This window comes from Lissotriton helveticus, chromosome 12 (assembly GCF_964261635.1).
Source record: "Lissotriton helveticus chromosome 12, aLisHel1.1, whole genome shotgun sequence".
Taxonomy (NCBI): domain Eukaryota; kingdom Metazoa; phylum Chordata; class Amphibia; order Caudata; family Salamandridae; genus Lissotriton; species Lissotriton helveticus.
The window spans coordinates 251,343,876-251,370,561 of NC_136073.1; the positions used below are offsets into that span (position 1 = coordinate 251,343,876).

General features: G+C 48.0%; 1 protein-coding gene across 4 annotated transcripts in view; it reads left to right on the forward strand.

Annotated features, from left to right (window-relative positions):
* The window catches only part of LOC144797609 (B-cadherin-like), a 696,579-nt gene that overhangs the window by 552,659 nt on the left and 117,234 nt on the right, over positions 1-26,686 (forward strand). For 3 of the 4 annotated variants that reach the window (XM_078668297.1, XM_078668296.1, XM_078668299.1), the window contains 3 exons: positions 22,572-22,727; positions 24,583-24,738; positions 26,516-26,660. The exons of the other annotated variant lie outside the window; for it this stretch is intronic. In XM_078668297.1, coding sequence (XP_078524423.1) covers positions 22,572-22,727; positions 24,583-24,738; positions 26,516-26,660 — 457 coding nt within the window. The remainder of the gene's footprint in view (positions 1-22,571; positions 22,728-24,582; positions 24,739-26,515; positions 26,661-26,686) is intronic. 4 annotated transcript variants of the gene reach the window in all.

Sequence of the window (26,686 nt, forward strand, 5' to 3'; positions counted from 1 at the left end):
CAAGCTACAGGCAGTTGGGAGGATCTAGTGGTTGTAACGCACGCAGTGCAGAAGGAGATGACATGGTGGACCATGGAGAACATAGCAAGGGGAAAGCCTCTAACGCCCCCAACGCCAACAGTGACCATCACCACAGACGCATCCCTGAAGGGATGGGGCGCTCACATGGAGGAGCTCAAGGTGAGGGGACTGTGGACACCGACGGATGCCACAAAGCACATCAATTACTTAGAATTGAAGACAATCTTCCTTGCACTGAAGGCCTTTCAAACAAGACTGTACAAGCACAAGGTATTGATACAAACAGACAACACCACTGCGATGTTCTACATCAACAAGCAGGGGGGCACACAGTCCGCACCGCTTTCAACGCTGGCGCAGGAGATATGGAGATGGGCCATCCCTCAAGATAGACCTGCTAGCCATACACCTACCAGGGAAGGACAACATACAAGCCGATTGGCTCAGCAGGCAGACATCGGCATCCCACGAGTGGGAGCTCAATGCTCAGGAGACAAGATACCTGTTCGACAGGTGGGGGACACCATCGGTGGACCTGTTTGCCACACGCCAGAATGCAAAATGCCAAAACTTCGCATCCAGGCAGCCCGAGGAGGGGACACTGGGGAATGCCCTATGGATAGATTGGTCAAGGACATTTGCCTACGCCTTTCCCCCGATACCACTGATGCACAGAGTACTGAGCAAGTGCAGAGCGAGCAACATGACACTGATACTGGTCGCACCGCAGTGGGCGAGGCAGACCTGGTACTCGCAGATCATGGAGATGACACAGTGTGCACCCCACAGATTCAGCAGGAGGAAAGATCTACTGTCCATGCAGAACGGAGAGGTACTGCATCCAGAGCCAGAGAGCATGAGCCTAGTAGCGTGGCTCCTGAGGACATAGAGTTCGCACATTTGAGACTACCAGAAAGCACCCTGAGGGTACTTCGGGAGGCACGAAGGCCCAGCACTCGAAAGTGCTACGTTGCGAAATGGAAAAGATTCACAATATGGTGCAGACAGGAAAGACTCCACAATAAGATGAAGAGGGACTCCACGGTGCTAAGGTACCTGACGCACTTACTGGAGAAGAACCTTAGCTCATCCTCGTTAAGAGTTCACTTGGCAGCGATAGTAGCCTACACAAGGGGAGAAACATGCAGGAGCTTCTTCACATCACAGGTGGTGAAGAGATTCCTAGAAGGAGCGAAAAGGATCGCACCACCCAAGCGGGTGCCGCCACCTGCATGGAACTTGAACACAGTCCTAACGGAACTCATGAAAGAGCCCTTTGAACCACTTCACAAGGCCTCCCTAAAGATGCTAACTATGAAAACAGCCTTCCTGGTTGCGATAACGTCCTTACGCAGACGCTACAAGAACCATACATACAAATACACAACGATAGAGTTGTGATGAGGACTGACCCACACTTCATGCCGAAGGTGGTATCCAATTTTCACATGAACCAGTCTATACAGATACCGAGTTTTTTCCAAAAACCCACAACCAGCGCAGAGAGAGCTCTGCACACCCTGGACGCCAGAAGGGCAGTCATGCACTACATGGAAAGGACAAAGGGGCACAGGAAAACGAAACAGTTTTTTGTGTCCTTCGCAAACAGCTTCATGGGCAAAGCAGTAACCAAAAGGACCATTGCACGATGGATCGCACAAACAATCCAACTCTGCCACAAACGGGCAGGACAGGAACTGGCTGAGGGGACACGTGCCCACTCCACCAGGAAGAAGGGCGCTACAATAGCCTTCCTGGCTAACACACCCATAGAGGACATATGCCTGGCGGCAACATGGGCTTCGGTGCACATGTTCACGAAGCACTACTGTGTGGACATACAAATGAACAAGGAAGCTCAAGTGGGACAGAAGGTGCTACAGCACATATTCAACACCCAACGCTCATCTTCCACCCAGCCGCCACAGAGATGAGAAACCGCTACAAAATCTATGCACAGCATAGTGAATCCAGAAAGATTCACGCTGCAAAACGAATAGTTTTCTTACCTGTCGGTGTAGTTTTGCAGCTTGAAGATCTTTCTGGATTCACTAGCGAACCCACCCACCTCCGCCAGAAAGATGAGGCTGGAGAGAGAAGAGGTGGTTAACTAAAGAATAGACTTTGAAAGTACAAAGCGGTAAATACAAACTAAGAAGAACATTGCCATTACTTCGGAAACGAAAGAAACACGGAAAAAAAGAACCCGAAGATGGCGCCCAAGAGTGGGAGCTTCCGCAGGAAGCATGCCGACGTCACCGGAAATACACCCAAAGGGGGTGTGACGCCGACGCCCACCTGGGCAAAGAGAAAAAAAAAAAAAAAAAAAAACAAAGAAAAGACTACGAATCCGGACCCAACCACAAGACCGCGGAATAATGCACAGCATAGTGAATCCAGAAAGATCTTCAAGCTGCAAAACTACACCGACAGGTAAGAAAACTATTCGTTTCCCAAAATGCCGTGGGTGGGGGTGGTGAGATTGGGGGGAGGGGGGGGTGTAAGAGTGTCCAATAATGGGTCGACACTCTTGGTCAGGCATTGGTATTAAAGTTCTCCAGTATTAGGGTGTCTTTCATAGATTCACATGCTTGAATATTCCCCGTCGTCGGAGTGGGAGTCCCACGGTAAATAAAATAGCAATAACATACTAATATGTATGTGTGAAACATAACACATGAAATACACATTAGAAAATAGGCAGTAAATGCTTAGACATAATTCCACATAGGGATACATGAAAAGAGAAAAACACTTGTAGCCTATTCCTGTCATTATGTTGGTCCAAACTAGCCAATTAGGCGCCAGCAGCCCTCCAGAACCTTCTCCTCAGAGTTCAGCACCTCAGATTTTCAACCGCACGTCGTGTGTAAGGGAGTCTCCCTGAGCTCTGCTCAGTTTTCTCTATTTCTTCAGGTTTTCCTGTGTCTACAAGTAAGAGGTCTCTCCAGACCTTGCTCTTGTGGAAAGCTGCGTCTTTATTCAGAAGATCCACACAGTAAGTGTATTTACTGTCTTTACCCCGACCATGATGTGGGAAAGTAAGTTTTGTAGAACTTTTTCTACAAAAACTCTAAAGGGACAGGGAAGGCCGCCTCCTGCTGTGGCTTGAGACTTAAGGACAAGGATGGTGTACTTTCTCATGCCGAAAGTCTCCTGGTCGTTCCCAAGCAATTTCAAAACTTAGTAGTGTGCAGGAGTTGCCCTCACCTTTCATCAAGAGGAAGAGGTCTCTTTGACCCCTTGCGGTGTCTTCACCACTACCTACTACTTCAACGCCCACGAGACCTGTCTCTCAGGAGTCTACTGCATCTTCTACTCATGTTTCTGTGAAAAAACCTGCCTCTGCGTCGACTGGAGCGTCGACAGTCGTTCCGACGACAATCTGCCATCTCAGGATCGTCTATGACACCAGTGGCGACGACGTTTGCTTCAGGATCGTCGACAACTGTCTCGCCGACGTCGCCGACGAAGGCAACCCTTAGTTTCAAGACTGTACCATCTCCCCGTCGACTACCAAGTCATCGTCGATGGATGTAAAGAAATTACATTAGTCGACGAGTGCCCCGTCGACAGTCCTCTTCGTCGACTAAGGCAACGTCGACGCCATTACTGTCGACGGCAGAACCGTCGACCATAACAGATTCTGCCAGTGTAGCTCAATCTGCGACTTCTTCTACGTATGCCTCTCTGCTATTGCTGCCATTGTCGTCCACTGGGTCTGTCAATGTTGAGTCTCTTCACCAGCGCCGCAAGCTGCCTGTATTTATTTATTCAAAGTTTTATATAGCGCGAACAAGATCTTTGCAGATATCAGAGCGCTTTACAGAAACAAAGGGTAAGCGGAACAAGAAGGTGATTAAACAAGCTATAGGAAGCAATATATTAGTCGGTAGTAAGTGAGTAGCAAAGTAGGATAGCAATCATGTAAAAAAATATAATACCAATAAACAATCAGGTAACCAATAATACAAAAGCCGTGCAATGTCTTAGATCCAGCAACAATAGAGTTCAGGTGAACTTAGCCATAAGGATGGCTTTTACCTCTTTCTTAAAAAATGCAGTGGAGGAGATAAGCCTGGTTTCAGGAGGGAGTGCATTCCAGATCCTGGGTGCCATTCCTGAGAAGGAGCGTTTGTATGTTTTTTCCTTCCGGAATCTTCGCGGTTTCAGGAGGATTTTCTTTGTGCTTCTGTTGGATCTCGAGCCTCCTGGTATAGTCAGCTTTTGAGTGAGGTAGTTGGGTGACTTGTGGTGAACGGGCAGGTGTCATACAGGCGATTTTCAGCTGTATTCTGGCTTCAAAAGGCAGCCAGTTCAGGGATTTTAAGTGGGAGTGGGGGGGGGGGGGGAAGAGATATGTGCAAATGTTTTCTTGAGCCAGAGATGAGTCTCGCGGCAGAGTTCAAGGAGGCTCTGAGGGGTGCGGTTGTTGATAGGGGGAGTCCGCTGAGAGCCACAATTCCGTAGTCTATGCAAGGGATGACTAGGGCTTGTACAGCAGTTTGGAAGTACTTAGCTGGGAGGAAGGGTTTAAGTTTCCTCAGTGTTGATTTGGAAAATAACTCCTTTAGTTGCTTTGCTAATGTGCTGCTGCATGTTGAGATTGGCGTCCAGTGTGATGCCTAAGGATCTCGCGGAGTCCACGATGGTGGGTTGGACATGGAGTGCAGTTAGGTGATTGAGCCAGGTTTGGGTGGTGGCGATTTTCGCGGGAGGTGAGATCAAAAGGAATTCAGTTTTTAGAGCATTTAGTTTGAGGTGATTGTCGGCCAACCATGATTGGGTGTTTCTTAGTGTGGAGTTCAGAAGTTCGATGTCTTCCGGGGATTGTAGCTTGAGGTAAAGTTGAGTGTCATCGGCGTACATATGGAAGTGTACATTCGATGCTTGAAGCAAGGTGGTGAGTGGTTCCATGACGAGGTTGAACAATGTGGGGGATAGGGAAGATCCTTGTGGGACGCCTAAAGTTACAGGCACAGATGACGACATCACGTTGTTGATCTTGAACTTCTGAGACTGGTTATGTAGGAAGGAAGTGAACCATTTGAGAACAGTCCCGGATAAACCCATTCTGGTGTTTAACAACTCCAGTAGATTCTTATGTTTGACAGTGTCAAATGCTGAGAGGAATCGTGGCCTGTGGACCAGATTTCCATCAGTGATCCACAGCCTCCCTCACCCTTGTTTGCCACAGACTCTGAGCAGGACTCTGAGGAAGATTTACACGAGTCTTTTAGAGCAGCATGTAGTCCATCTGATTTGGTCATCAAGTGCCAAGATTATAGTAATGATGAAGACCAATATTTCCAACAGGAAACTACGCCGGTTCAAGTTCGTACTGCGATGTTACCCTTGTCGCGCTTCTCTAATCTCCAGCATATGTTGGACGACTAGAATAGACGTTTTCCGTCATCTCCACAGGTGCCTGCAGTCACTTCTATTCTGCTGCCTGCTACGGTACTGGCTCCGGCTCCTCTGGCGCCTCTGCCAACTTCTGTATGCCAATGAAGAGGATGAGGTTTCTCCGGACCGCAAAGATGGTGACGATATGGCGGAGTGGGATAACTACCAAGTTTTGCAGCGTGAATCTTTCTGGATTCACTATGCTGTGCATTATTCCGCGGTCTTGTGGTTGGGTCCATTATTCCGCGGTCTTGTGGTTGGGTCCGGATTCGTAGTCTTTTCTTTGTTTTTTTTTTTTTTTTTTTTCTCTTTGCCCAGGTGGGCGTCGGCGTCACACCCCCTTTGGGTGTATTTCCGGTGACGTCGGCATGCTTCCTGCGGAAGCTCCCACTCTTGGGCGCCATCTTCAGATTCTTTTTTTCCGCGGTCGGGTCTGGATCGTTCCCGTTTGGGCTCCAGACATTTTTGGAGAAAGAAGAAAGAAAATACAGAAAAGACGAGGAGAAGTCATCTGAAGACTCCAGGGGACTTCACCGACGAAAGACAAGCAAAGATAAGGCGTTTTCCATCCAGATCTTCGACGACCGTCGACGAACACGCGACCAGAGAGGCCCTGGACGCTCGAGGATGGACAACACGCCGTTCAAGTTCTGCCGTAACTGCCACCACAAGTACGCGCAGAAGGACCAGCACCCGGTATGCAACCTTTGCCTACCGGTGGACCACGAAAGCGGAGACTGCAACGCCTGTTCCGCCTTCACCCCGAAGACCCTTCGTGTGAGAGAGAGGCAGAGGGTAGCACACGCCGCCCTGCAGGGGAAGGCCCCGACCCCGTCGCTCTACGAGCTGGGGATGTCCTCCGAGGAAGAAGACAACGCTGCCGCCGAAGACGACAGCTACACGGTCGTAGAGACCGATTACACGAAGACTTCTGACAAGGTAGGAGACTCTTCGGCCCCCAAGAACCCGAGAGACTCTGAGTCTCGAAAAATCGAGGGCAAGACCCCGAAAGCGCCGACGCCAAAAAAGGCGGCGTCCGCGACTACTCCCAGGCCCAGCGGATCCTCAGAGAAGGAGTCCCCGGCGCCGAGAGCTGCTGATCAGCAGAAGACGTCGAAAATCGTCCCCGAAAAGGATCGATCGACGAGGGAGAAAGACCCGAAACTGTCGACGACGACCAGAGACCCGATATCCGGTTCGACGTCAAACTTCGACTCCGAGAGGCACGGCGACGAGCCATCCGTCGAAGAGAGCGGCGGAACCATCCGACGCGGAACACGCGGCCGAGATGGAAAAGAAAAGAAGGCGCCTCGAGGCAGAAATGGAGAACTTCATGCAGCGGAAAAAAGATTTCGACGCAAGGATGAAGGCCTTCACGATCCCTCACAAGACCAAGCCACCAGTGCTGGAGGCGGTCGAGGAGGAAGAAGAAGAGGTCGCCGAAGTCACCGAGCAAGACCAGGACGTCGAGGTGTTCGACGACCAGGAGGAGTACGAGAATCCCCACGAGAGCTACAGCTATGGGGAGGAAGATGAGGGCAGGACAGACACAGAGTCGGCGCCCTATGACCTTCAGGAGGTAGATTACATCGATGTCGACACCGACAGCCCGGAGGAGGTGGTCGACACCTACCCCTCGAGGCCCTCGCCGCCGGACGACATCGGGGCCTACAACGCGGTGATACAATCTGCCGCAGCAGCTTTCAAGCTCAAGCTCGACGAAGAGAAGCAGAAAGCAGACTTCCTTCTGGAAACATTGCTCCCAACACAAACGAGGAGCCAGTTCCTCCCGATGCTCGAGAGCGTCTTGGCTCAGGGGAAGGAAGCTTTCAGGGAGCCCGCAACATGCAAGGCAGTAACTCCCAGAACTGAGAAGAAGTACAAGCATGCCGCAAAGGACCCGGCCTACATTCAGGGCACGGTCTCCGCAGACTCCATTATCACGGCCACAGCAAGGAGGAGGGCTAACGTACCCACTACCTCGGGCCCGCCACCGGATAAAGAGAGCAAAAGGATGGATCTGGTGGGCAGAAGGATCGAACGGAATGCCGCGACCCACTGGCGCATGGCTAATTCCAACGCCCTGGTAAACAGACACATGTACCAAATCATGGAGGGACTGGGGCAGTTGGTGAAGGACTTGCCCCAGGATGCCAAGCAGAAAGCCGAAAAGCTAATTGAAGAGGGGAAGAATGCTGCAAATTCTTGCCTTAAGACGGCCCTGGATGGGGCAGACACCGCCAGCAGGCTCATGATGATGGGCGTCACGGAAAGGAGACACGCCTGGCTCAGGATATCCGGTTTCAAACCGGAGGTGCAACACAGCATCCTGAACACACCATTCAACGGCAGTACGCTTTTCGGACAAACAGTTGATGAGCAACTCAGCCAACTTAAGAAGGATAACGAAACAGCAAGATCCATGGGAGCATTGCAGTTCAGAGGGAACAAGAGGGGCACCCCGTCACGGAGGCCCGGCGGGAGAGGCGGAAACCAGCCAGGTACATCACACCAGGCTTTCCAGCAAACGCACCAGGCAGACTCGCAGGGTCAGCAGGGCCATCAGAAACAGCCCTGGCAGTACCAACAAAGAGGCCAGTCCTTTCGAGGGAGAAATGGACGGGGACAAAATAGAAGAGGGGGCCAGCAGCCCACCTCCAAGTGACTTCAAAAAAATCCGTGTGCCCACCCACAAAAAAGATCCCAGGGGGCAGCACGTACAGATGGGTCAAGACAAACTAGACACCTACGACCACAGGACACCAGTGGGAGGAAGATTAAGATTCCACCTCCAGGAGTGGAGAGGAATCACATCAGACAAATGGATCCTCAACATTATCCAATTCGGATACTGCATAGAGTTGGAGGCGAGGCCAACAAACAGAAAACCAAGAAGAAAGCCGCTAGCAAGCAAGCAGCTGCAGTGCCTTCAGGAAGAAGCAAAAGAACTCCTGCAGAAGCAGGCCATAGAAAGGGTACCCTTCAAGGAAAGAAACACAGGAGTATACTCAACATACTTCCTGGTACCAAAAGTAGACGAGACAATGAGGCCCATTCTCGATTTACGGTTCGTGAACAAATTCATAAGAACGCAAAAATTCAAAATGACCTCCCTGCAAGAGGTGCTCCCACAGTTGCAGACCGGGGACTTCATGGTCACTATAGACCTCAAAGACGCATACCTGCACATCCCAATGAACAGGAAGCACAAGCACATGCTCAGGTTCACCGTCGGAGAAAGCCACTACCAGTTCACGACACTGGCCTTCGGTCTAAAATCGGCACCAAGAGTTTTCACAAAGTGCCTCGCAGCAGTCGCAGCGCACCTAAGAAGGCAGGGAATACATGTATACCCTTACCTGGACGACTGGCTGGTGAAAGCAAACTCATACCAGAAATGCAAGCTGCACGCACATACAGTGACCAGCACGCTCATAAACCTGGGGTTCTCCATCCATTGGAAGAAATCATCAATGGAGCCGGAACAAGTGAAGATCTTCCTGGGAGCACAGATCAACACCTTACAGGGCAAGGTGTTCCCCAGCGAGAAGAGGGCGAGGGCGCTGGTGAAGGAAACTCGCCTCTACCGGAAGGGACAAGCTCGGACAGTGAGGACGGCGAGCAAGATCATGGGGATGATGGCATCATGCATCCACCTGGTACCGAATGTACGACTCCACATGAGACCCATTCAAGAATGGCTACAGGAGCAATGGTCACAAGCTACAGGCAGTTGGGAGGATCTAGTGGTTGTAACGCACGCAGTGCAGAAGGAGATGACATGGTGGACCATGGAGAACATAGCAAGGGGAAAGCCTCTAACGCCCCCAACGCCAACAGTGACCATCACCACAGACGCATCCCTGAAGGGATGGGGCGCTCACATGGAGGAGCTCAAGGTGAGGGGACTGTGGACACCGACGGATGCCACAAAGCACATCAATTACTTAGAATTGAAGACAATCTTCCTTGCACTGAAGGCCTTTCAAACAAGACTGTACAAGCACAGGGTATTGATACAAACAGACAACACCACTGCGATGTTCTACATCAACAAGCAGGGGGGCACACAGTCCGCACCGCTTTCAACGCTGGCGCAGGAGATATGGAGATGGGCCATCCCTCTCAAGATAGACCTGCTAGCCATACACCTACCAGGGAAGGACAACATACAAGCCGATTGGCTCAGCAGGCAGACATCGGCATCCCACGAGTGGGAGCTCAATGCTCAGGAGACAAGATACCTGTTCGACAGGTGGGGGACACCATCGGTGGACCTGTTTGCCACACGCCAGAATGCAAAATGCCAAAACTTCGCATCCAGGCAGCCCGAGGAGGGGACACTGGGGAATGCCCTATGGATAGATTGGTCAAGGACATTTGCCTACGCCTTTCCCCCGATACCACTGATGCACAGAGTACTGAGCAAGTGCAGAGCGAGCAACATGACACTGATACTGGTCGCACCGCAGTGGGCGAGGCAGACCTGGTACTCGCAGATCATGGAGATGACACAGTGTGCACCCCACAGATTCAGCAGGAGGAAAGATCTACTGTCCATGCAGAACGGAGAGGTACTGCATCCAGAGCCAGAGAGCATGAGCCTAGTAGCGTGGCTCCTGAGGACATAGAGTTCGCACATTTGAGACTACCAGAAAGCACCCTGAGGGTACTTCGGGAGGCACGAAGGCCCAGCACTCGAAAGTGCTACGTTGCGAAATGGAAAAGATTCACAATATGGTGCAGACAGGAAAGACTCCACAATAAGATGAAGAGGGACTCCACAGTGCTAAGGTACCTGACGCACTTACTGGAGAAGAACCTTAGCTCATCCTCGTTAAGAGTTCACTTGGCAGCGATAGTAGCCTACACAAGGGGAGAAACGTGCAGGAGCTTCTTCACATCACAGGTGGTGAAGAGATTCCTAGAAGGAGCGAAAAGGATCGCACCACCCAAGCGGGTGCCGCCACCTGCATGGAACTTGAACACAGTCCTAACGGAACTCATGAAAGAGCCCTTTGAACCACTTCACAAGGCCTCCCTAAAGATGCTAACTATGAAAACAGCCTTCCTGGTTGCGATAACGTCCTTACGCAGAGTAAGCGAGCTTCAAGCGCTGACGCTACAAGAACCATACATACAAATACACAACGATAGAGTTGTGATGAGGACTGACCCACACTTCATGCCGAAGGTGGTATCCAATTTTCACATGAACCAGTCTATACAGATACCGAGTTTTTTCCAAAAACCCACAACCAGCGCAGAGAGAGCTCTGCACACCCTGGACGCCAGAAGGGCAGTCATGCACTACATTGAAAGGACAAAGGGGCACAGGAAAACGAAACAGTTTTTTGTGTCCTTCGCAAACAGCTTCATGGGCAAAGCAGTAACCAAAAGGACCATTGCACGATGGATCGCACAAACAATCCAACTCTGCCACAAACGGGCAGGACAGGAACTGGCTGAGGGGACACGTGCCCACTCCACCAGGAAGAAGGGCGCTACAATAGCCTTCCTGGCTAACACACCCATAGAGGACATATGCCTGGCGGCAACATGGGCTTCGGTGCACACGTTCACGAAGCACTACTGTGTGGACATACAAATGAACAAGGAAGCTCAAGTGGGACAGAAGGTGCTACAGCACATATTCAACACCCAACGCTCATCTTCCACCCAGCCGCCACAGAGATGAGAAACCGCTACAAAATCTATGCACAGCATAGTGAATCCAGAAAGATTCACGCTGCAAAACGAATAGTTTTCTTACCTGTCGGTGTAGTTTTGCAGCTTGAAGATCTTTCTGGATTCACTAGCGAACCCACCCACCTCCGCCAGAAAGATGAGGCTGGAGAGAGAAGAGGTGGTTAACTAAAGAATAGACTTTGAAAATACAAAGCGGTAAATACAAACTAAGAAGAACATTGCCATTACTTCGGAAACGAAAGAAACACGGAAAAAAAGAACCCGAAGATGGCGCCCAAGAGTGGGAGCTTCCGCAGGAAGCATGCCGACGTCACCGGAAATACACCCAAAGGGGGTGTGACGCCGACGCCCACCTGGGCAAAGAGAAAAAAAAAAAAAAAAAAAAACAAAGAAAAGACTACGAATCCGGACCCAACCACAAGACCGCGGAATAATGGACCCAACCACAAGACCGCGGAATAATGCACAGCATAGTGAATCCAGAAAGATCTTCAAGCTGCAAAACTACACCGACAGGTAAGAAAACTATTCGTTCAGACACCGTCACCATCTCCGGTCACACCAGGAGATTCTCCTCCTGTGGATATTGCCAGTTTCCATCAGCTGATGGATAGGGCGGCTCAATGCTTCAAGTTGCCTAGAGTCCAGAGGGAGGAGGATTGCTTCCTCTATGATTTTAAAAATCAGCCATTCAAGCAAGTTCATACTGTTCCCATTATTGACTTTATCTGGGCTGAAGGAGTGAAATTGATGCAGACCCCAAATTCACTACCGGCTCAGATGCCCCGATTGGAAAAGATGTATAAAGAACCTGTCTGCACTCCAGCGTGCCTCATTGGACAGCCAAAACCAGATTCAGTGGTTACACAAGCAGCTCGGCATCATTCTCGAACCCTGCGTCTGCTGTTACTGCCCCACCAGATCGCGAAGGTCGTCGCATGGACGCTATAGACCGCAAGTTTTCCACGATTGCTTCCACCACAGTGAGAGCGGCCAATGCTTTGGCCATTTTGGGGCGTTACCACCGCCAGATGTGGGCAGAAATGTCTGCTTTTGTGGCCTTGATTCCGGATGCTTCAAAGGCGGAAGCTTTGCAACATCTCCAAGGAGAGAGAACATTGGAAGAGATAATTGATTGTGCCATTGACATCTCCTGTACTGGTTTCCGACAACTCGCTGGAGCGGCTGTTCTACGCAGGCAGGGTTGGTTGCGTTCCACATCTTTCCGACTAGAGGTACAGGCGAAGATCCTGGATATGCCTTATGACGGTGAGTGTTTGTTTGGGGCTCATGTTGAAGCGTTACAGTCCATCAAGAGACACTGACACTGCTCGCTCTCTAGGAACCTTGCAGTTTTGGAAACAGCCCTTTCGGGGTGCATGTGCACGCGGCACCTACCTAGTCTACTTTTCGAGGGGGAAGCAATCCATATCGCTCCTACAACCAAGGCAACCAACGCTACTCTAACACCCAGCAGCAGTCTTCCCGACAGCAGTCTTCTAAAACCCATAGAGGGAAATATTCTTACAGAGGATCTGCTCCCAAGCGACAGTGACTTGCCTTTACCCCAAAAAGTTGGAGGTCGAATCTCCCTGATCTGTTCTCAATGGTCCTCCATCACCTTGGACCGTTGGCTTCTGGACATCGTAGAGAGGCCATGCTTTGGAGTTCATCAAACTTCCTCCGCCCACTCCACCTTCCGGCCCACCACCAGCACACCTCAAGGAACTATTACATCAAGTTCGCCTTATGATACAGAAGGGTGCCGTCGTAGTGGTGCCCAAGTTTCAAAGGGGGAAGGGATTTTATTCCTGTTTTTCCTTGTCATCAAGAAGACGCTGGATTGGCGGACGATATTGGACTCTACGTCTTCAGGGTGTCCAGATTGTTCCTTACCTGGACGACTGTCTCCTAAAATCAGTCTCGCACGCAGCTGCTTCAGGACACTCCTTTGTCAGGAGGTGTTTTGCTCCCTCGGTCTTTCCATCAACATGGCCAAGTCCCAATTGCATCCAGCAACCTGCAAGAACTTTCATGGGGCCATGTTGAATACAACTCCTGCAAAAGCATTTGTATCTCAGGAGCGGCAACAAAAGATTCTTCAATTGTCTCTTCTACGGACAAAACAGTCCATTTCAGTCAGACTAAAGTAATTTCTAGGGATGGTGTCATCGTGCATTGCATTGATCCCAAATTGCAGACTACAGACACGCCCCATTCAAGAGTAACTGGATGGACAGTGGCGTCAGTCACCGGTTCCTTCAACGACATAGTATGTCACCACCCGCATGAGAGCGGCCCTCAAATGGTGGGCGCGGCCATCCAATCTTTCGACGGTCGTCTTTCCTTTCCATCACTCCGGAACTTACTCTGACGACGGTCGCCTCATTGGAAGGATGGGGTGCTCATCTTCAAGGCCTATCCATAAAGGGCAAGTGGACTTTGCCTCAGAGCCTGGCACATCAACAGGTTGGAGCTGATGGCCATTTATGTGGCGCTCAATTCCTTTCATCTCTTGATCGAAGGACAGTCCGTACTTATTCAGACGGACAACACAGCCAGCATGCATTATATAAACAAGCAGGGCGGGACAGTCTCCATTCTTGTCTCATCTGGAGCAGTCTATCTGGGACTGGGCTCTAAGTCACCGTCACTCTCACTGCAGTCCACCTCCCAGGAGTCTCCAATATCCTAGCGAATTCCCTCAGCAGGTCTACGTCATCGAGCCACGAGTGGGAGTTGCATCAACAATCACTCGAGCTGATTTTTCGGAGATGGGGGCGTCTGCCGCTGGATCTCTTTGCCACACCACAGAACCGGAAATGCCATATTATGCAAGCTGGCATCCCCACCGAGGGTCACAGAGCAATGCCCTTTTGATGAATTGGTGCAATCTGTTTGCTTACGCTTTTCCTCCAATCCCTCTGGTGCCTCGGGTATTGTGGAAGATGCGGAGACAGCCTTGCCACATTCTTCTGATCGCCCCCAGATGGCCTCATCGGGCATGGTTTTCAGAGCTGCTTCTATCCCAGTGCGAGCCCATCCGTCTTCATCCTCAGGTGGATCTCCTCACGATGGACAAGGGTCCGATTTGCCATCCAGACCCCTCCTCTCTGAATTTGTCAGCTTGGAACCTGAGCACCTTGAATTTGCTCATCTAGCCATCCCGCCAGACTGTAGAGACATTCTCGCTCAGGCCAGAGCTCAATCAACTGTTAAACTACAAACTTAAATGGAAGAGATTCTGCCATTGGTGCGCAGCTGCTGGGGTCCATCCCATTTATCCCACGCCTGCGCAGCTCCTTCCATTCTTTTTGCAACTAGCCCAGTCTGGACTCTCGCATTCAACTAGTTTTTCTGGAGGCAATTTCCCGCTTCCGCCAGGATGGCGTCATCTCACTCTGTTCTTCCAGGATAATACGCCAATTTCTCAAAGATTATTCCGCAAATTCCCACCGACTCGGCGCCCTCCTACTTGGCACCTTAACATCTTGTTGGCACAACTTATGAAAGCACCATTCGAACCTATACTCAAGGCAGACTTGAAGTTTCTCACTTGGACGGTTGCTCTTCTTGCGCTGACATCTTCACGTCGCGTAAGTGATATTCATGCCTTCACTATAAATCCTCCTTTTTCTGCAATTTCAACCGGACTGTGTAGTGCTTCGCACTAATCCCACCTTCCTGCCTAAGGTGCCTTTGCATTTCCACATCAACGAACCTGTTTTCTTAAAGACTTTTTTTGCTAATCCAGTCTCCAGCGGAGCAGCGCTTGCACTCCTTGGACATTAAAAGGTGTTTGAAGTGTTACATCAGCAGAACAGCCCCTTTTCGCAAAGCTGATAAACTGTTCATAGCTTATGGACGTTTCCACAAAGGGCGTCCAGTTACCAAACCTACAATTGCTCGTTGGGTTTCCTCGGCCATCGCTTTCTGCCATTAACAGGCAGGCAAGCCCCTACAGTCTTCAGTGAGAGCCCATTCCACCAGGGCGATGTCGTCTTCAACTGCCCTGTTCGCCGGTATGCCGCTGCATCAGATCTGCAGAGCAGGCACACGTTTACAAAACACTACTGCCTGGGTGCCATCAACGAAGCAGACACTGCAGGCTGTGCTTCGCAATCTTTTTCAATAAGGGGAGCCTCTGTCTTCCCTCCATTATGGTTTACCTTTTTTACTGTATGACTTGCATGACTATATATATATTTGGTCTTATAAGTCTGTTCATGTGTATCATGACTTGGAAGCCTTCTTTAGACTATTACTGCTTTCTATTCTATATTAAAGCATGTGAATCTATGAAAGACACCCTAATACTGGAGAAGAACAATTGTTACTTACCTGTAAACAGGTGGTTCTTCAGTATTTGTGTCTTTCATAGATTCACATGCGACCCGCCCACCTCCCCTCAGAGGCTCTCCTCCTCATAGACTCTGGTCACTCTTGTGCTACGAAAATCTGAGGTACTGAGCTCTGAGGAGAAGGTTCTGGAGGGCTGCTGGCGCCTGATTGGCTACAGTTTGGACCAACATAATGACAGGAATAGGTTACAAGTGTTTTTTTCTCTATTCATGTATTCATATGTGGAATTATGTCTAGGCATTTACTGCCTTTTTTCTAATGTGTATTTCATCTGTTTTACATATACATTATGTTATTGCTATTTTATTTACCGTGGGACTCCCACTCCGACGACGGGGAATATTCAAGCATGTGAATCTATGAAAGACACCAATACTGGAGAACCACCTGTTTAAAGGTAAGTAACAATTGTTCTTTTCTACCTTTAATTTGAGCATTATGCTTTGTATTTTATGTTCCTGTGTCCCCATTATGTGCTAAAGATTAGTAACAAACATTGTTATGAAATGAAGCTGATTTTACAAAATGTGGCTGTTAGAACATGCACTACATCTTGCTCTTAGTGTCTTTTTTTGAGGTCATCTACCCCCTCATTTGCCTTATCCTGAGTTACATTGAAGGTTCAAGTATAAACTTTTCGAGGATCACTGGAACTCAGTAGCTTTAATCAAGAAATGGCACAACCAAGTGTGCTAGTCCTCTAGCCCCTCTCGCCTGGATTCAACCCAGTGGGGCATTGCCCTTGTGCTTTTTCAATTGCAAGCATGTCTCGCCTGTGATTAAAATGTGCGCTTTTCATACATTGTCCTCTGTGCTAAGCACCCCAGGGCTGATCTACACCAGTTCTAGAACCTGTACCTATCTACTGAACAAGACTAGGGCTCTTGCAACGCCTACTACTAGAACACACCACACATGCACCACTAGAAATGACAATGGAGAAGCAGGAACAAAGATGATGACAAGGAAATACTAAGGGGGTAAAGGTAGTGATTTGAGTATCAAAGGGCAGGAATGTGGAATCCATTTTCCTTTTCTCCCTAATGCCAACAGACTGACGAGCCCTGTTCAACAAAATCAACTAAACACATATATTCCATTCTTTGCAGTCCCTAGTGAATGCGCTGCATCAAAATGTATTTTAGCGCACCCCGCTTACAATTAAAGCCTTCAAAAAATATTGTTTGCATGCCTGTTCCTAAAAAGGAGAATATGTATATGGGACTGAAGCACCCCACTGGATAAGGAGAGCAAGCCTTTTGATACAGCAGGCAAACCTGTTGCTGTGCAAGCAGCCAACAGCTGGTACATTGGTAGTTCCATCACCTTGCTGTCACGCTAACTGTCACTGGGACAAGAAGGAAGAGCTCCTCTTAACATCTCCCAGAAGAGGGGACATGAGCTGGTCTCGGAGTGCAAGCTCCTACCTAAAACCATCAGTGTCGTTGATGCTGCTGACACTGCCCCTCTCTGCATGAATTCCAGCGTCCACCACAGGCACACCTTGCTCCGGGTCTTCCTCTTCAAGCCGGATGTCCTGCCGCATCACAGCAACCTGCCTTTTGACAGAAGGGACCTCTTCAGCCTGCAGGTTGGTATGCTGGAGAAAGTAGAGACTCCGACCACCAAGGGCTATGAGTGCCCTCCAAATAAACACTGCTCCTCCCCTCACCGCAGGTATTTTCTGCAGTCAGCCTTTCGAGGTGGCTCCAGAGCCGCTTTACCTAAGGCTGCCTCCTCCTCCCAGGTCCAGCAGGTACTGTACAACAGCCCTCCAGTAGGGGTTACTTGGAGGATGCATACCGGAGCAACATCTCTAAAGGTAGTTCACCCAAGGAAACTGTCTCAAGCAGTGACTTGCTCCTCCCCCTCCCCGATCACACCACTGGTGAGGTGTCCACTCCAAGGGTCTTCCCCACTTAACAGATCACCTCAGACCAGTGGGTATTATGTATCATCCAACACGGTTATTTCGAGCACACTTCCACACCACCCAATATTCCACCCCACAGACATGTATTCTCACTGCACCACCAATTCCTGCTGCAAGTGGAGGTTGATGCGCTCCTGCTCAAGGGCACCATAGAACAAGAGACTGCACACCTACCCGGCACGGGTGTCTACTCCCTTTTACTACTTTGTTCCTTAAGAAGGAAGGGTCCCACAGGCCTATCCTGGACCTCGGGTCCCTCAAAAAATACATCCTGCCCGAACACTGGGGCAATGCATTATGCATGAACTGGTCAACGATGGATGTCTGTTTTTCAATGTGGTTCAGATGCTTTGGCAGACTTTCAGTTTGCTCATCCTATTGGCTCCCACCTGGGCCAGACAGCCTTTGTTCACCACACTCCTCGAACTCTTGGTGTTTATGCATGAGATGCTTCCCAACAGGCCGGACCTTCTTCTCACGCAGAACCATGTAGAAATCTGGCATCCCAAGCCCAGGATGCTCAGCCTTGTAATTTGGCCCCTGAGGTCTTCGAGTTTAGCTTTCTTACTCTGGAAAGCATGAATATTCTTAAAGTGCTCAGCCCAACCATAAGTGCCTGCTACGCTGCAAAGTGGAAGCGTTTCGCCCTCTTACCTTGTACACCAAATTGGCCCTTTAGCAGCCAGTGTCCAGGACAGTCTAATATCACCTACACTTAAACAGTATTTGCAATGCAATAGGTCTTGCATTTAAGAGTTTAAGCTGTTGGCATTGTAAATGATAATGCCTTTGATTTTTCGGTTTGCAAATTAACACATAAATTAAAGGCATTGTCATGTACAATGCCAATAGTTAAAACACAAGTTCTTGCTTTTACAAGAGTTTGAAGTGTTGTGGTCAGTAACCTTTAACAAAATGGCGTTCCCGAGTCCATTGCTCCAAGGCTGGAATTTGTGGACCAGCACAGAAGGGAACGGTGATCTTGATTGTGGTAGCTTACTGTGACCCTTGACCCCAATTGGGCGGTACCACAAGGCCAAAACACCTGGAGTTAAAATATTCTGTGACCCATAAGGGATTTTATAATTGGGCATGTACTTAACTTTTATGTCTGTTTATTTGGATGTGTTTGTATATATCACTTTTTTTTAAAACAACGAAACTAAGGTTGTCCCCACCACGTGGAGGCTGGTGTATGTTTTCCAGACCGATGTCTGTCGCAAAACTCAAATTCCCCAGTCACCTACATAGTCGCATAGTAAAAAACTATAGTGCTTTGTACAGCCCGAAGTTATCGATGGAGCTGTAATCCTATAGGGTAAGATGGCCCCAGTGTGCCTTTGTCATGCACCAATCAATTTTCATTTTTTTTAAATCTCTCCCATTTGCAGAATTCAACTCCTAGATGCTACTATAGCTAAATGTGGGGCGTAGCGCTTTTGAAACCCTACAGAAGACCATAACAAACGACGATAAAATATGCAAGCAATAGTCCTGTTACAGATTTACATTTAGACACATGAAATTCTCACTCTAATACAAAAATATTTAACATGCGCAGACGGGCAGCTGAATAGTCTGTGGCATGGCATTTCGACACAGGGAGCGCATATCTATACACAGTCATTCAATTAGAACACACAGCCCAGCAGGGACAGCTCCTCCTATCCACTGTGAAACACTGAGACACCCTTGGGCAGAGCTTGTCCCCTCAGCCTTCGTAGGGAGGAGCAGATGTTTCATCTCAGTTTGCAGATTCCTGTCACCAGTCCGTCCTCTTCCTCCGGGGAATGTTCAGCATAGAGGAACAGGGCAAGGAAGACCGCAGCACACAGAACTAGGGCGCAGGCAGATCTAACCGGTTTGGCTGTGACAGGACGTGGTAGGATGTGGCGTAACAGCCAAGGTCATCCACTTTGAAGCTGGAGAACCCAGTTCGATTCTCGGCGTCAGCTCAACATTCTGTTTTTCTGGGCATCTATTTTACGTGTATGCACTTCTTGTCAAAGTGCAAAAATCCTGACCGTTTTCCTCGGGGGGGGGGGGGGGTAGAAATCCACATGTCACATGTGTTGCTGTGGAACTCTCGGGGAGGGCACGGCAATTACCAAAATTGCGTTCTTTAATCGAGCAGTAAATTGTACCATACTAGATTTTCAAAGAACTCCTTGCGGCTACCAGAAACTAGCTCAGGCGAAGTCTCTAACTGTGCCTCACACTGCACCAGTAAGGTGGACGCAACCCATGCAGGGCGCAGATTAAGGCGCATCGCCACCTTTGCACAAAGTGATAAATACAGCACAGAACATGCAGGACACCTGAGACCCTACTTCCATGAGCGAGCTCTTGGAAGGGGGCGGAGCACCCAGCGGGAGCGCAGCAGGGCCACCCAAATGGCAGGAGCGTGTTGACACGGGTTTAAGTCCAGAGATCAGCGCACAGCCTTATCCAGGATCGGACATTGGGCTGAAGCCATTAACTAGATGTACGGATCCCGTCCGCTTTCCATGATTTCAATGGTGCATTTGCTAGCAGCCGGTTAAACACAGGGTCGGTGTAAGACCGGAGCACCTACCGTTGCCCGGGGGGAGGGAAAGCGAAAGTGTGCCATGCGCGTGTTTTGCTAAAATGCCACGTATGCGTGCACATCTCCTGTCCCTCTTCGGAAGAAAAATCAACTACCATAGAGCTCGCCAAGCGATCTGCGCATGCGCTGCGTCGCTAGGCGAGACCGAACCAGTGGGCTGGCATACACTTCCATCAGGCTCCACTTAATAGCTGCCTACCTTCAAAAGAGAACACATAATGCCTTTTCAAGATCCTTGTTATCAAAGCTTTTATGAAGGGTTCTTTTATGAAGGGTTTGAAAGTCATTCCACCACAGGTCCTCAAATCGACCCAGTATGGAATTTCAACATTGTTTTCCCTAAACCTAAGAATCCTAGCTTTGAGCCAGTCTGTTCGTGCCACCTTCAGTTCCTCTTGTGGAAGGTGGCCGCTATTGTCACAATCTCCTCTCTGGCTGGTCGGCGAACTCCAGGCTTTAATGTTTGAAGGACCTTTTCATGTTCACCAGGACAGTGTTGTCCTACTACCAACCCTGAGTTCCTTGATAAAGTGGTCTCTCCTTCACCTTAACCAGTCCATAGAGCAGCCAGTTATCTTTTCCCAATTCAACTGTTGTGGAACAGGCTACCCATACTCTAGATGTGTCACGAGCTATAATGTGCTATGTAGATAGAACAAAGGACACCACTCTTTGTTGCCTTTTCAAAACTCCACAAGGGACTACCTCTGTCAAAACTGGGCATAACTGGGTGGATAGTAAAATGTATCAACATTTTATGCGAAAGCCTCTGGCTTTGCTAGGGAACATTCCCATGGCTGATGTCTGTGAAGCAGCCACCTGGTCTACACTAAACACTTTCACCAAACACTATTGTGTGGATATATTGGTGCACCAACAAACTAATGTGGGTCTGGCTGTACTGCGTACACCTTTTCAGTCCTGTTACACCCTCGGGCTAGCCACTGCTTAGGAGGACTACTTTACAGTCTTTGAGGCATGCATGGCTGTAGATACACATGCTGTGCAAATGGAAAATGTTACTTACCATTTAAGCATCTCTTTATGGCATGTAGTGCTGTCAATTCACATTCCCCCACCCATCTTCCCCGAATCCTTTCGATGTTGCAGACATTACCCCAATAGGCATTCCAAGGGCCCCACATTTTTTACCATGTTCGTGGGCAGCCGCGGGCTATAGACGGTCTTCTCTCTGAACATGCACCAGTCAAGGTCTTATTTTTTTTTTTTTCCAGTCTGTAATTGTTGGTGCATTTGCGGCCCCCTAGAGCTGTGCCATATTCCTTTTGGATATTGAGTCCCAGGGTGGCCCATTGAATTTGGTGGCTATTTGAATCGGTAGGCTCCCAGATGTTAAGGAGGCATCAGCGCGCCTATGGGCGGAGAGAAATTAGTAGAACCTCGCTGATTACCTCATGTATTTTTTTGCCAGTAGGATTGTATATGATTGCAGTCCCAAATGATGTGGATCAATGTGCCTAGGTGTTTGCAACCCCTTCTGCAATCCCCCTCCAGTTATTCCCATATGTAGCAGCTGGGGCCCGTCACATAGTCTGTGGGACTTTTAGCTGTATAAGACGCAGGTGTGCTGGGATAGCGACTATCCTCAGAGGATACCGCCTCTTCATCGTCCATTTCAATACCGTCACAGGACACTTGGATTTGACCATCCCGATGTTCAGCTATTCTGATCTACTGAGCAGTTCTGTGACCACGTACCTTCCAACCCCCCACCTGCAGCCCTACTTTGGAGAAATCTGCTTGCCTGTAGAATAGCTTTCAACCAAAGCTCTACAGAGTCGCTGCTAGCAGGTAACTTTCTTGTTTGCTAAGTAGTTCCTATGTTGGAGAATTGTTTTACTGACCAATGGACGCTGAAAGTGAGTTTGCTTCCTAAAACAATCTAGCTGTTCAACCGTCAAGGGGCAAATATTTTGGTTGCAGAGTATTCTGTACGCAAGGCCTTCTCCAACCTGCTTCCTGCAACCCACTGATCAGAAGTTGGCTTTCTTAACTTAAATTACTAAAGTCCCATATCTTCCAGCAAACTTTTGACCTGCTTATATTCTGATCTTATTTGCTTTTTGTCTCGGCTAATTACACTTCTTGCTTTTTTAACCTCATCCTTGAAGCACTAAGTGACCATACTTACCCAAGGATGTACAAAATTCAATTAGTAAAAAGGTTTAACAACCACTGCATAATGGCAATCACTGAGAAGACCGCATGTTTAATTTTTTTCAACCTATTTTGATTAATTGAGCCCATGAAAATCTAACTTTGTCATGGCATTGAACAATCCACAATGCTCTGTTGCATTGTTGGGCTTGTAAGTTGTCTGAAGATCCCTTTTCATCCAAGGTAAATTTGTTAGGAAACCTCTAATGTATAGAACACGAAAGATGTCCTTTTCTGCCAGAGGGCTTAATGTTTCTTATGGGGAGGCTGGAGGCGCTTACTGATTTGAAAATGGTCTCCTGATCTACTGCTGGTGATTGGACTAGATCTGTATGGTGCATTTGCGGAACACATAACCAGTGCTTTTTCTTTCAGGCGCATTCTGATCAAGACAAGCGGGCATTACCCGTGATCACGTTCCCGTTCCCTGTGGCACAATCCGGACTAAGCCGAAAGAAGCGAGACTGGGTCATCCCTCCTATCAGCGTCACTGAAAACGAGAAGGGAACATATCCAAAAAGACTTGTACAGGTAAGCAAACCATTTTAATAGAGGCACAGTAGAGCAGTGCACCCCATAACTAGCACTTTAAGGGGATAGTAGATTACAGCTTTTCCAGGGAAGTTGTCCAACTGTTTGTGCCCTGCAGATATCCATTTTATGCATCGGAATAAAGTGTAAAGTTATTTAACACACTAATATTCAGAAACCTGTATTATCATCAATCGAAGGCTAAGGGGCAAGATTGACTCCAAGCCATCAAGGACACACTGCAGCTTGTGTTGGCAAAATGTTATTGCATTGAGTGAGAATTGTTTTATTAGTTTCTTCACCAGTTTGTCATGGCTTTAATGAGCATGAATCAAAAATGAAGTGTGGTCGTTTGCAACAGACTTATTTTAATATTGTTTTTATAAAAATAAATGCAGTCCTCCAGTCATACGCCTGCAGTCCTTCCTTTGCACATTGTGAACACACTTGTGAACTATGTCCTCACTTTAATGGCACCTAACGAGTCTCGTTTCAAGTATTACTTTTAAATCTTGCCATCGCAGCTTTAGCTGTTTGCTTGAAAAAAGGCCTATTGTGCACAATCCCATTACTTAGCAATGTCTTCATGGCGCACTTTTCTTGATTCTGGTTGGCCTTCCTGTCCATTTAATTTGCCCGCTTCTAATGATTTCTGTCTTCCGTCTTGTGTTCATTGATCTCCTAAAATATACCCTTTTGACAGGATGGCTAGTACCTTCCAGGATTTAGGGTAGTATTGTAGTGTATGTGTAGTGTAAGGTGTAGTGTTTTAGGGTTTAGGGTAGTGTTGAGGGTAGTGTTGTAGTGTATGTTGTGTAGGGGGTAGTATTTTAGGGTTTAGGGTAGTGTTGTGGTGTAGGGTAGTGGTGTAGGGTAGTGTTGTGGTGTAGGGGGAGTGTTTTAGGGCTTAGGGAAGTGTAGGGGGCGTGGAGGGTAGTGTTGGTGTGTAGAGAAGGAAAAAAATCTTTATCCGTAGTAAAATCCTGCGAAGTAAAGGACTTCTAAGTAATGCCAATTAATGCTTTAAATTGATTTTGCCAAGTAAAGGTATGCGTAGTAAAAAACAGCTAAGTATAGGCATTTGCGAAGTAAAAAATGCATAGAAAAGGCATGCTAAGTAACGTCATACATGCCCCTCCATTGGGTGCGGTTTCCAGACTCGCATCGCAAATATGCATGCCCTCCACCATTGTTCTCCCTTCCCTCCCTGCTTACTGTGGCTGTCCGCGGCACAGTGGTGACTAGCTGCACCTATGGTCCTTCTTTCTCCCCACGCAGGGTCCCTGGTGCCTCATTTGAAACGGACCTCTGTCCCTTTTTTCTTTAATTTGTATTTTGGAAGGTAGATACAGGCGCACACAGTTTACTACTGGGTCACGCCTTTCTCTCTAATGCACTTTCGCACACCTTATGTTTAATTTAGTACTCCAATATGGGTATGCCCCGTCTTGGAGCATTCAAATTAAATTGAATTTCAAAGATTAAGCCACCCCCTCTTTTTATACCTTTTTGGGCAGATGTTAATCATGGTCAAAGCGAACAGGTTGGCTGCCAGATTTCAAAGGCAAGACCTGATCGATCACTGGAGATACACCGAGTGGAGTATGCTGGAGTCATTGTATTCTTGCTGCCTGCACAAATGCACATTGAGTCTTTCTGAATGTTTAATTTCAGGTGCTAAATGGTTTTATGCTTTTATGCGTCCAACTGCAATGTATGGAGTTTATTGAACGCTTCTTTTCAGGAGCTGGTTCTACATTTGTTCGGTATTTTGCCACGGCACACTTTTTACATGCCATCTTGCAAAATGGTTTGACGGAAGTTAAGTCGTTTCTATACTATGTGTAATCTTTAGATCAAATCCAGCAAGGATAAAGGAATAAAGGTCTTCTACAGCATCACTGGGGAAGGAGCAGACCAGCCGCCTGAAGGATTATTCACTTGTGAGAGGAACACCGGTGTGTTGTTCGTAACCCAACCTCTGGACCGCGAAAAGAAGGAACAATATTTGGTGAGACTCAATCACTTGCTCTGTGCAGAGGGAGATGGCCCTTAAAATATTTCTGCTGCATGTTGCCTCCTTGCCCCTAATGTGCTGTTACTGGGTGTGCTTTCATATGGTTTAGCCATGGGCCATTTCCTTTACTGAAGCTTGATTCTCCCCCCTTCTCCCTTAACTCCTGTTACCCAGTGCTTGTATTTTCCCACGCACCCAAAATCCTTTTGTCTGAAACCCACTCTTGCACATTACCTGATGCCCATTGGCGAGGACTCCTGTTGCTTGCTACTTGAAATAGTGTTGATCTGCGTCCACTTTGTCACTTTATGGAATGTGTTCCTGTAGGTCGGGTGCATTCTAATTGCTCAGATTCGCTTAGAAGTCAGAATTCCACAATATTGTGCTTGACTGTGCTAAACCAATTTCCTCATTTCCTAATGGTCTTACCTTTTTGAGCAACTCCTTTCCTCTACTGGATTTGGATGTATTGGATGCCCCAATGAACGGCAATGGACAGGGTTTAGAATATAGTGAATAAATACCTGGCAAATCCAGCTTGGCTAACTAGATGTATATTGGGGTTTTTGCACCATGTGTTTTCATCCACCACGTTGTGTGATTAAATGAGTCCACAGGAGAGCAGCACTAGTTCTTCCACGGTGTGCTAGTAGAATATCCTGCTGAGATGCGTGCGTCAGCATTAACCTATGGAAGAGGCTAATGCTGTGGAACCACATATTAGGGCTAGTAACTAGCTTAAGTATATAAGCTACCTTTTTTGTTTGGATTCTGTAGAGCAGCAGGAGAACTAGAGAGTATTTAATGTAACTCCGAAGAAGTTAGTAGCTTGTTTACCCCTTTGGGATACTCTAGTAATTAAAGCATCGTTTTTCAGCGTTTTAACACAAGTGAACTCTAGATCTTTGTCTGCATCCTAAATGCACTTGCTCAAAGGCCCTTTTTAGGTCTAGATGTCTTGCTTATTATTTCCAACAACATCATAATAAAATACGTACCAATCTAGGAGCTTTCTGTCTGCCATCTTAATTTATGGATTTGTTCCCACCTCCTGCTTGGGGCAGTTGGTCAGCCTAATTGAGCCATTGGCTCTCTACACGGCATAGGGCATTTTTCCACCTAGAACGTAATCCAACTAAGTACCAGGGATGGTCGACCAACCTTTCACTTGAGCTTTAATAAAAGTAAAGTGCCTTTTTTAGGTTTTGTTTTCTAGTTTTTTGGGGGGGTTCTTGCTATCATACACAACAGCTTTTGACTACAGTTTTTTTCTTAACTTTTGTAATGTTTATTGTATGTTTGCATAAAGGTTAGATCTAATAATTCGCTTAATGTTTTAAAATGAAGCAGTCTGTAGGTGTTTGAAAAGCCTCCTGGCCAGTGTGCTGCATTTTTATGTGCTTGAGGAAACGGTTGTTGTGTTAATGGCAAGGTATATTGCAAATGTTATATTTTAAACCCTAGACGTATGTCTTGATGCCATAAATGATGCCAAACCTGGGTTCTTTCATCAGAACTCCAAACTCGTTTGCGGTCCATCCTTTCTTTATAAACCTTGGTCACAAGTGTCCTTTCTGCATACATCTCAGGCTATTTCTTCTGTTCGGTTCATGTTTATTTCTTCTTTGAGCACTCTAGCTGCCTTAAATATTTTACTGCAAGTGGACCAGGCTTAGGACTGGGTTAGAAAGGCATTTATTACTTCAGTCAAAGTCCTTCTCTTTTGGGTGGTGTTTACATACATTACTTTGCTCTTGTGTGTTCTCTGCAGCTGAACTCTCATGCTGTCTCGGAGAATGGGTTGCCTGCCGAGGAACCCATGGAAATCACGATCAAGGTGACGGATCAGAATGACAACCGCCCAGTGTTCACGGAATCTGTCTTCAAGGGTACTGTAGCGGAGATGGCGACGCCAGGTAATGATGTGTTTATAGAGCACTGT